The sequence below is a fragment of the Aegilops tauschii genome, chromosome 3, assembly GCF_002575655.3.
Source record: "Aegilops tauschii subsp. strangulata cultivar AL8/78 chromosome 3, Aet v6.0, whole genome shotgun sequence".
Taxonomy (NCBI): domain Eukaryota; kingdom Viridiplantae; phylum Streptophyta; class Magnoliopsida; order Poales; family Poaceae; genus Aegilops; species Aegilops tauschii.
The window spans coordinates 161,778,649-161,790,551 of record NC_053037.3 but is presented as its reverse complement, the minus strand read 5'-3'; the positions used below and the strand labels follow the sequence as shown (position 1 = coordinate 161,790,551).

General features: G+C 45.7%; 1 protein-coding gene across 1 annotated transcript; it reads left to right on the top strand.

Moving 5' to 3' along the window:
- Positions 1–1,473: 1,473 nt before the first annotated feature.
- LOC109738652 (uncharacterized) lies at positions 1,474–9,467 on the top strand. Its single transcript, XM_020297747.4, has 2 exons — positions 1,474–2,363; positions 9,027–9,467. The coding sequence occupies exons 1-2, from the start codon at positions 1,604–1,606 to the stop codon at positions 9,110–9,112; spliced, it is 846 nt and encodes a 281-aa protein (XP_020153336.1). The 5' UTR covers positions 1,474–1,603; the 3' UTR covers positions 9,113–9,467.
- Positions 9,468–11,903: the final 2,436 nt, after the last annotated feature.

The following is an 11,903-nucleotide window of genomic DNA, read 5'->3' as shown; positions in this document are numbered from 1 at the left end:
AAAAAATCATCGGATTTGAAAAAAATCGTCGACTCTGAAAAAAGTTCGTCGATTTTGCAAAAAAGTTCATCTATTTGAAGAAAAGTTCATCACTTTTGAAAAAAATGTTTATCAAATTTTAAAAAAATCATCTATTTTGAAGAAAACATTCACGTATTTGCAAACAATTCATCTACCCGGAAGAAGAAGAAAAGAAAAAACAGACAATGAAAAAGGAACACAAGGAAAACAAAAAAAAGGAAAAGGGGATGAAAGAATAAAATAAAGAAAAAATGAAGTTTACCACATCCCGCTGGGTGGCGTGTTGCTTATACCAGCTTACCTCGATGCCAGAGGTCGCTGGTTTGATTTGCCGAAAGCTCGCCTTTTTGCGGATAAAAAACACAAAAAAAGTCCAGCAGGGAGGGGGGGGGGGGGGGGGGGGGGGGGGGTTCTTCAGGCACCCGTTTGCAAAGCGCCAAATTGGATTCACCGAGGGCGAGCACCTAGCGAGCGAGCCTGCCGGGCGTCAAGGGGTGCGGGCCACTGGCATATGCACAAGTGCTATGGACCGACTTACACGGCAAGTCCGCGCAACACATCGCTCGATGGGGCTGGCCCATGTATTTGTCAGTTTCCACTGATTTTCTTTGATTTGTTTGTTTGTATTACAACTTTTGTTCCTTTTTTCTGGTTGGATCATATCCCTTTTTTTAGTTTCTTTTTCTGGCTTGATCATATTTGTAATTTTTGGTTCGTTCTTTCTGTTTGGTTGGATTTTCCTTTTTTATATTCCTTTTTATTTATTTATTTTACTTTTATTTTTTCTTATTTATTATTATTATTTTTAATTTTACAAAATGGTGAAATAGAATTTCATTAAAAACCAACAATTCTGAAATATACAAACATTTTTTAAAATTCAACACTATTCTATTAAACTGAAGAACAGTTTTCGAGAAATAAGAACATTGTTTTTAAATTTCGTGATCATATTTGGAATACACGTTTTTTTAATTCTCAAGCATTTTTATATATTTTAAATTTTTATAATTAGAGGAACTTTTTTAAAATATACATATATTTATTTTAATTCAATCACATTTTATGAAAATATGGGTATTTAATAAAATTTTCAAACACATTTTAATTTTGATAACATCTTTTGTAAACTAGAATATGGTTTTAAATTGAAAAAATATTTTTTATATTCATGAGAACTTTACAAATTGAGTATTTCTTTTAATAACTTTTCGAGAAAAAATACTGCAACATTTTTTTCAAAGAAGCAGAAAAACGAACTTATACATCGTTTGAAGTCTGCCAAAGTGAGTAGCGTCATACTAGGGTCGGCCCAGTCAGGACCCTCTTCGCGGTTGCCGCTTCATCTTGACACAGAGCGTCTAATATGACCTTCCGGGGAGGAAGGATGGTGACGGTCGCGCCTGTGGTTGAGTCCACATATAAAAACCTATCCATCACCCGATCGACGTCGCAGCCAGTGAGCACATTGCTAGCATATCCTCCCTCCTTCCACACCTAACGAAACAAGAGAGCAAGCAAACAAACGCGTTTACTTGTCAGGGTCTTGGCTCGCCAAGTCCTCTCCCTCGCCTGGATCGAAATGGCGTCCCCGTCCAAGTCGGCAAGGACAACGACGTTCCCTCTTCCCAGGCTCCGGGATCTCATCGAGCACGACGAAGAAGATGACTTCGTCGAGGAGGAGGAGGAGGACGACGACGACGATGAGGACTGGGACATCAGGAAGCGCATGTCCCTCCTCACCGTCGAAGGCTCCGACGGCGGTGACGCCGACGATGAGGAAGACGGGTCGGCAGACGTCGATGAGGAGGATGAGGACGAGGTGAGGTCCGATGGTCTCAACGGCGAGTACGAGAGCCAGCCCTGGCACCCGTACGATAGCCCAGGAAATCTGAAGCCTCCCTCCTCGGCGTCGCTACCGGGCACGCCGGAGCGCGGGGCGCCGTCGCAGTCGCCGTGGCGCTACTCCAAGGACTACGCCAGCGAGACAGAGGCGGGGTGGTGGCCCGGCGCCCCCCACGACAGGCGCCGGCAGCACTACCGGCGCCAGCGGATGATGCGGGAGGTGTGGCTCGATCGCGCGTGGCAGATGAGGAAGCAGCGGCAGCAGCTGGGCGAGCGCGGCGATGAGGTGACGGTGGTGGTCGGGAAGGGCGGCGAGTCCCCTGCGCGGGGCAGCGTGGCCATGGACACGGAGGAGCTGCGTGCTTGCAAGGACCTCGGCTTCGGCCTGCCGTGCGACTGGACGGTGGAGATCCCCTCCTACGCGGCCCCCAACGTCGACACCGCCAGCAGCGGCGGCAACTCCCCGGCCTCCGGCAGCTGGCGCATCTCCAGCCCCGGTTAGTACCCTCATCATCGCAAATCATTAACCACAACCACTACCACCAGCTTGCTAATTAATTTTCCATAGAACTGTTACTTGTACAAACAAACAAAAAATGACTGGCCAGCATACAAGGGTTTCATCCGTCTGCCGGAGATCGATCGGCTCGGTTTACCGGTCAGTTCCCTCGGCTAGTTCGTCACACGTCCATTTCACATCAACTCAGCCGGGCTTTCGGGGCACGGCGTTTTGGCTTCCAGAACGCTAAATTAAAATTCTGATTTTCTTTTGGAGTACTTGCGTTCATGTTAGTGTCTAATACATCGTGTTTGACAATTTTCGCCCCAAACAGAACAGTCCTTCTTTGCCCGAAAAAAAAAGTTCAGTGATCTAAAAAGGCCAAATATTTGACACTCAACTTATTGTTTTACATAGGTCAAAATGATTGGATTTCACCCAAACATTTGCATATAACATTTTGACATGCACATGTCCAATATTTGTTTATTTTTTACATTTGCAAAAAAAAAAACACATGAACAAATGCTCCCATGGAGCCGAATTGGACATATGGGGCTTTCACCTCTCATAAACCACATATCGCCTCTCATATACGTATCATATAAGAGCATCTCCAGCCGTTGGCCCCTCCAGGACGCATAAAAATCGCCTCCTGGGGGTGAGCCGGCGATTCGTTCAGCACTGGGGCGGTTTTGCGCCCAGTCGTCGCCTCCGGTCGCCAATTTTGGCCCACTTTTGAAGCCCCATTTTGGCGAAAAAGGCCCATATGGGCGAGAATAGGCCCATATTCGGCGTGGTTCGCCGTGGCTCGGCGTTCAATTATCAGCATAAATATTTTTTATCACATATTTCATCACAGAAAATTCAAATACTTCAACAAAATAGTTCAACAACGAATAGTTCACTACAAATTATATAGTTCAACAAATAAAAACTCATATTTCATCACACGTCGCGCCCGGTGTCGCTCTTGAGCCTCCATAGGTGCTCTATCAGATCTTGCTGCAGTTGATGATGCACCTGTGGGTCTCGGATCTCTTGACGCATACTGAGGTAGGCAGTCCAGGTTGCCGGTAGCCGGTGATCAATTTGGGCAAGAGGATCCTGCCTGTGGTATGGTTCAGTGTCAAATACTGGCTCTTCCTGCTCGCTCTCAATGATCATGTTGTGCAAGATGACACAACAGGTCATGATCTCCCACATTTGATCTTTCGACCAGGTCTGAGCGGGGTACCGGACAACAGCAAATCGAGATTGGAGCACACCAAATGGCCGCTCGACATCCTTCCTGCAAGCCTCCTGAATCTTCGCAAACCAGGCGTTCTTGCCTCCAGGCACAGGGTTTTTGATGGTCTTCACAAATGTCGGCCATCTCGGATAGATGCCATCAGCTAGATAGTACCCCTTGTTGTAGTGCCGCCCATTGATCTCGAAGTTCACCGGAGGAGAATGACCTTCAACAAGCTTGGCAAAGACAGGAGAGCACTGCAGCACGTTGATGTCATTGTGAGTTCCTGGCATACCAAAGAAGGAGTGCCAAATCCAGAGGTCCTGTGTGGGCACCGCCTCAAGTACCACACTGCAACCGCCTTTGGCGCCTTTGTACATCCCCTGCCAAGCAAATGGGCAATTCTTCCATTTCCAATGCATCCAGTCGATGCTTCCAAGCATCCCAGGAAATCCTCTTGCTGCATTCTGTGCTAGGATCCGAGCAGTGTCTTCCGCATTGGGTGTTCTCAAGTATTGCGGTCCAAACACTGCCACCACTGCCCGACAGAACTTGTAGAAACACTCTATGCTGGTGGACTCGGCCATGCGCCCATAGTCGTCCTGTGAGTCACCGAGAGCTCCGTATGCAAACATCCTCATCGCTGTCGTGCATTTCTGGATGGAGGTGAATCCAAGTTTGCCGGTGCAATCCATCTTGCATTTGAAGTAGTTGTCGAACTCCCGGATGGAATTCACAATCCTGAGGAAAAGCTTTCTACTCATCCGATAACGGCGCCGAAATGTTCTGTCGCCGTGAAGTGGAGCATCGGCGAAGTAGTCGGAGTAGAGCATGCAGTAGCCTTCGAGACGATGCCGGTTCTTTGCTTTCACCCGCCCCGGCGCCGAGCCACCTCGCCGCGCCTTTTCATTGCTCGCCAGTAGCTGGGCGAGGGCGGCGAGCACCATGAGATGCTCTTCTTCCTGGACGTCGACCTCGGCTTCCTCCTCCAGCAGCGCGGCGAGCACTTCCTCATCATCCGAGTCCATCGCCGAGGCAGGCAAATCGCCGAACACCTTGCGCACGGTGGGCGTGCACCTGCCGCTAAACTGCCCCTCCGCGGCCGGAAACGCCCAACTGGTGTCGGAGGGGCTGCCGCGGCGAACCTCTGCTATTTTTCCGGCGGGGAATGGCTATCTACCGGTGAAGGGCAGCGGGGCGGCGCCGGGATATACCTAGTGGCGGCCGAGAGCGCGGGGGGTGGGAGGCGAGTCGGGGAAGAAAATCTTGACTTTTCACCTGACGGCGTGGGCCAACCGCGCTTTTCCCTTGCGCCGGAGCCCCCAAGCGCCCCCCAGCGCGCCGGGTTCGGCCTGCTGCCGCCGGGCGGAAAAAAGGGCCGAACCGGCGCTTTTCGTCGTCCTGGGGGCGCGACTGGGCCGTTTTTTTGCGCCGGCGCCGAAAAAGTCGCCTGGGGGGGCCTGTTGGGGGCGCGGCTGGAGATGCTCTAAATGTGCAGCTTAATACAAATTGATTATGGTGAAAACAAAAAAATAAAATTATTTTTTGCCGCCCGTTTGTCTACTTTACTTTTAGCTAGCCGATTTGCCTCACTTATCGGGCACTGTATTGATGTGTGGTTGTTCCATGGTGCATGATTCATAAGTTATTGATCAAAGTTAGACTTTCGCTATGCCTTATATATAAAACATTAACCAACACATACAAAAGTAGGTAAGATCAAAACCCCGAACAGCCAAACAAGATAAATAGGTACTCCGTTTCATATTAATTGATACTCAAACGAGATGTATCTAACCGCTAGATACATCTGTTTTAGCGTTAATTTGTATATGACAGAGGGAGTGCAAAGGAGAAAAAGACTATGAACAAGAAAAAAAGTAAAATGACACCGCTCAACACTGTCGAAGCCCTCGTTCACTGAGCACTCGCTGATCTAGGTAACATGGAAGGTAAGGGCAACTCCAACACGGTTTACCAAAGCACCCTCAAATGTTCTTTCCGCGTGGCCCGAACATTTTTTGATCATCCAACGGCCCGCATTCTCTGGACACGTCCAGACGTCCGAAATCCCACGAACTACATTTAAACTTGTGTAAGTTTTGAGGAGTCCAGACATGCCGCGGACAAGCCAACGCAGCGTTGAACCCCATCACAAACACATTTTTTGCCCTTCTTCCTTCGACCTCCTCGCTTTATTCAACAAGTGGCAAACATTTAATGAATATGGTTGAATGTCCGCCTCTCTTACTGATATTCACGAATACATCCAGAGGTGTCCGCGGATATTTAACATTGTCCAATTGATGAACGGCTTTGAAGTTGCCCCAGAGCGGAGCCTAGCTCCCGAGCAACCCTGTTCAAACAGAAACGAGTATATCATGCGTTCATTACGGACGAGGATTTGTGAAACACAAGTGCAGGGGCACACATGTCCCTGGTGCCCACTTTTTTCTTGGCTTCCGATTTTCAAAGTTTTATAGTATTATTTAAATAAAAATTCAAAATTAAGTTCTGTTTTCATATTCGTGTTTCACGTGACCAGCGCTTTCAAATAAAAATCATTTCAAATATATTTTGATGACTTTAAAAAAATATGTTAAGTTTCAACACTAAAACTTAGTACGAGCGATCGATAAAGTTCAATTATTTTGTGTCTACTATCGACAGAAAAAATCGCTTGAAATTATACTATCTCTGAAACTGGTTGAAACTTGTCTGTTTTAGATGCAAAAACCGTAAATTTCATCGTTAAAATTTAAAATTTAGAACTTCTTGAGGGATTTTCATTTGTATTGTGTCCTCGTGCGTGATTGAACAACTGCGCGAGGCACGAGGCAAAACAAACGGGCGGCGGGGCTTGACATGTGAGTGCCCCGCACGCGCATTTCCGGTTCATTCACAAGTCTTTTCAAACAAAAGCACCTACACACGTGGGCGTGCACAGAATTTATTTGAGTGACGCGACCGTTCCTCCCTCATCTTCGTTGATTCGTGGCGATGAACGGAGGTGCATGCATGCCGTTTGCTCCGAGTTTCCGATGGGCGATGGATGGCGACAGACGCATGTGTATGTGCGTCGTGCACTGCCCTGGATGACCGGCTGCTTTGTGCTCGCTAGTGTTCGTTCGCCACGTTTGCTAGCTGGTTCCCTCGACTTGCTGCCAATGATCATTCCACGCACCTTTTGCTAATTCTGTTCACATTCATTGGTAACAAGGACACTTGTAGGACGACACGACGCTATATGCTACCGCTAGTTTGTCGGCATCTTGTATGCCACCGACTTCAGAGAACGTGCAAAGCACTCGCTAATGGTCTGACACATACATGTTATATAATATGATAGATAAAGTGATTTCGTTTAGAATACGCACAAGTATATGTATCATATATTAGGAGAAGAAAAGATAAAAAAATATTTTTTTAATGAAAAGATAAAGAAACCAATTCATAGTTTTACAATCAGGGCAGAGGCCCAACACATCATCTACTCTCTACATCCCCGCCAATGCTCAGACCCCAACCACACTACAGTGCACGGCGTAGCTCGTTCATAGGAAACAAGGCTACGACTTACCGTATTTTGTGATAGGCTGACCAAACTACTAAACACAAGTTCCTTTCCTCACACATCACAGATTTGATCTCACTCACCAGTACCATATGTTCGATCGATCCATATGTCGTCCTTGATCATAGAAACCGCCTCAGAGTAATCCATCTCTTCTATAATGGGTAGCGGGTTCTTTGCATTGCGAGATGAAGCCCCTCTCTACACCCAGATTCTATTTGGCGTCCTAAGCACCAATTATAGGCAATTTTACTACCTGGTGCACACCCCTCCCACACTACGTGGCAAACGAGCCGGCACATGTAGGGTGTTTTTCCAGGGTTTTCTGGCCGTTTTTTCTTGTGGTGTTTTGGCATGGGTTTTACTCACTTTTTGTTTTTCTTTTATTTTCCTTTTTCTTTTCATTCTATTTCCATCTTTCTTTTTCAATGCATGAAAATTTTCAAATTCAGAATCTTTTTGTAAATTTGTGATTTTGTCTCAAATTCATGAACCTTTTCAAATATTCATGAGCGTTTTTGAAGTTATGAACTTTTTTCATTTTTGCGAACTTTTTCAATTTTTGAACTTTTTCAAGCCATGAACTTTCTAAAATTTGGAACCTTTTCAAATTCATCGACTTTTTTCAAATTTTCATGAACTTTTCTCCACTAATGAAATTTTTTAAGTAGGGAACTTTTCTAAAATTCTTGATCTTTTTCCAACTCGTGAAATTTTTCAAACTCATGAAAATTTTAAATTTTCCATGATTTTTTAAACTGCTAACATTTTGCAAATTTAAGATTTGTTTCCCATTTTCATGACCAATTTTCAAATACACGAACCTTTTTGAAATTCGCGAACACATTTGAAATCTATGAAAAATTTAGAATTCATACACTTTTTTCAAATTCATGAATATTCTTCTCATTTCTGACCTTTTTTTTGTAATTTTTGATTTTTATGAAAATCTGTGCGTAATTTGTGATTTTTTTTTTCAATTTTCATGAACTTTTTTCCAAACTCGTGAACAATTTCTAATATTCATGAAGTTTTTTAAATTCGTGATTTGTTTTTCAAATGAGCCGACTTTTTTCAACTACTACGGTACCTCGTGATGGTACAGTGACTAAAATCGCTACAGTATTATGCCAGACAACACAGTCCCTCGCCACCGCTACAGTTCTTTGCAAATGGGGGCGGCCCAGTTGGGATGCTATGTGCATTAGGAGGAAAACCGGCGCTATGGGCGCCGATTAGGAGTTCTCCTCTCTACACGCCTCCAGCTCCGCTTCTAGTGGACTATCACATGTGTGAAGCTCTTTTTTTGAGAAAAGGTGTGGAACTCTCTGCAGGCCGTGAACCGAATGGAGGCCATATGATCGCGTAGGACCATGTGGCGGCTTGCTTGGCTAGTCTACATTATGTAGCTCCCATCACACTTAAGTTTCAACCAACCCTCCCTTGATGGTGCAACATCCAGTCTGGACGTCCTAGCATTAGCGTATGGCTCTAGCACCATCTTCCCTTTCTCCGGATTCCCTTGACGAAAATCTTTGATACAAAACAATGATGTGGCATAGCTGCTTAGGAACATGCCAAGCGCGCCAAAAAGTCATCAGCAGAACCATACATATCTTTTCCGACATGGTCTCCAGCACGAAGATTAGCCAATCGGGCCACTGTTGGGAATACTACAGTTTATAAAACTATGATAATTGTTGGTGCCAAACACCAGCTAGTTTTTAAACTATCGTTTGTAGAAAAACCATATTATTAGATGTTGTTGTGTTGCGAAGTTTCTCGCTTTCTCTTCTATTGTACCATGTGGGGCTAACAGATCAATGCATGCATGTGCTTCATATACTTTGGAGCAGGAGACGATCCCAAGGACGTGAAGGCGAGGCTCAAGGTGTGGGCGCAGGCAGTGGCGCTGTCATCTGCCTCTCGGCTCGGCTCTTGATCCAGGGTGCATTACAATTTATGATCAGTTCTAAAACCAACACCGCTATGTGCAAATTACCACAATTTTTTTTTCCTTTCTCCAAATAACCTTGTTCAAAATTTATTCTGACGTTGAGTGTATGTGTCCCATTCTAGCACGCACTTTTCCAGAAAAAAAAGCACTGTGTTAATAGCACTACCGATGTAAAGAAAAACATGCATACGTACATGGTTGTCATAAGTTCGCGGGTATTAGCTTTCCTTTTTTACAGTTCGCATGTGCCACCCAATGGCACGTGTAGTCATTGTAGATCGTTAAATTTATCTGGGCCAGCGATTTGAATGTGCATTTGCTAGGCATGATTGTGAGTAAAGGCGAAGAAAACAGGGGGAAAAACCTGAAGGCGTTATTCAGATGCCGTACTTATGATACAAGGGACATGAAGAGTGACAGAGAGTCAGATATAGCGGAATAGATTCATACATAATATTTCTACGAGAATTACAATCATGTAACACCAGTTTTATGTTGTCAACTAGTATGTATGTTGAGTTAAATATGTTGGAGGTTTTAGTTCTACCTGATTAATGCTAAGTTAGTCTCAACACTTTACAAAGACACGTTTAGGTCCCAATCTTTATTATTACTCCTATAAAAGAGACAGTTGCGAACCAACCTGTGGTTGGATGGTTCGAGGAAAAGTGGTATCCCTATCCCACCAGAGTTATATGCTGTCTCAGTCTCTCGAAGATGCCCATAGGGGTAGGGTGTGCGGGTATGCATTCATACGGGTGAGTGTATGCACGTATGTATGAGCGCTTGCGTCTGTACTGTGTTAAAAACAATTAATCTTAACACTTTACAAAGACACGTTTAGGTCCCAATCTTTACTCTTATGAAAGAGACAGTTGCGAATCTTGGATGGTTAGAGGGACAGTACTATCCCCGGTCCATCAGGGTTCAAGTCCCGGTGCTCGCATTATTCCTAGATTTATTTCAGAATTTCCGGCGACTGCGATGCGCTTTCAGTGGGAGGAGACGTTCTCGTCGACGACGAGGAACCTACGGTGGCTTCGTAAATCCCAAGATGATATGACGGCTCAGTCACTCGAAGGTGCTCATACGGGTAGGGTGTGAGTGTGTGCGTTCATAGGGATGAGTGTATGCACGTATGTATGAGCGCTTATGTCTATACTGTGTTAAAAAAGACAGTTCGTGCTGATGGTTCTTCACCCAAAGGGAAACTAAAAATGCAACCGCATAAGCAACATGTACTTCGTACTTCATTCCAAATCAATATAACACAAGCATGACGTAGGGTTTTATCTCATCAGAGAGTCCTAACCTAGGTAAAATCACGATGGCCATTGGATCAGGAGAAATAGACGGTCCATATTAATTTTGGGGTACCGTAAAAGAGCTCGGGTAAAATTCATTGTTTCTGTTACCATAGCATCTAGACTAGTAGCTCGGGATCCCTTACCCGAGATCTGCCACAATCGACTCCGTCACTTGGGTTGAAGGATAGAAACACTTCAGTTTCAAGTTCATTTTTTCATGCAAGATGATAGAACAATGTATTAGTCTTCGAACCTTGATAGCGAGCTTGCAATTATACCGTTGGATGATGTAACCCTGATCACGAAAAAGAATATATAAGCAGCCACCTATTTGGGATTATACTACCTCACAGGATCATAGCCATTCACCATAAGCCCATGTCCACCGGTTAGAACATGTTTCTATAAACTTGCAAACCTCAGTATATTGTCATAGCATAAATGCTCATCCGTGTAGCTCTTGTCAGCATGCATTTCTCTGCTGTCCTAGAAGTGTGTTCTGTACAAGTAGTATATGTAACTATGAGAATATCAAATAATCTCTCTATTCATAAATATAAGATGTTTTGGATATTTTAATATGTATCACTTACGAACTACAATGAGTGAACGTACACACTAAAATGTGTCTATGTATATACATCCGATACTGAAACAAATTAGAACATCTTATATGTAGGAATGGAGGGACTAGTCCTCCATTGCATATACCTGGTCCCAATTTGAATTAAAGAATACTCCCGTACTGTTGTTGTTTAGTCAAGTAGGAGTGCGCATGTTTGATTCCAAAACAGTACATGTTCTATGTTTGAACTTGCATGAAAACTAGAGCTTTTCAATCTTGATGACATACGAATATCGACATCGCTTATTTTTTTTCCTTGAACAAATGAGTTAATCTACTTGCAGAATGGGCACAGCAAGGCGGCGGTTTTTTGGGTAGACCGGTGGATCGAGGGGGTCTCGGCGCTGAGCTGGCGTGACACTGTCGATGTGGTACCTCTGAACATGCTCTTCTTTACAGCCTTAAGATCTGGTCTCGCCACCCCTCTCGCGGCCGCGTCGCCCCCGCGGGCGACCGGCCGCGTCCCCGGCTCCTCCCCCCTCAAGCCCTCCCCAACTCCTTCCTTCCCGTCGTTATCGCTGGCGTACGGCGCCGCCCCGGCCTTTTCCCTCTCAATGACGCACCGAGGCGGGGCGGAGCGGCGCTGGGGGTGCACCTAGGCGGCGGCGGTCCGGTGCGGCGATGGGGTGACTGTCGCGAGTGCGGGGGATCTGCTGGTAGGCGGCGCTGCCGTTGGCGGCGCCCACTCGGCCCAGGTCTGGGCCTTTGAGCCTCGTCTATGTCTGGGCGGGCCGGCAGCGGGGCGTGTCGTCGGTGTGCTCCCGGGAGGCGGAGGAGCGGTGTTGAGCTAGTGGGCGGTGGCGGCTCTGGCGCCGGCCCGCTGCAGCGTGGCGGCCAGGGCTTT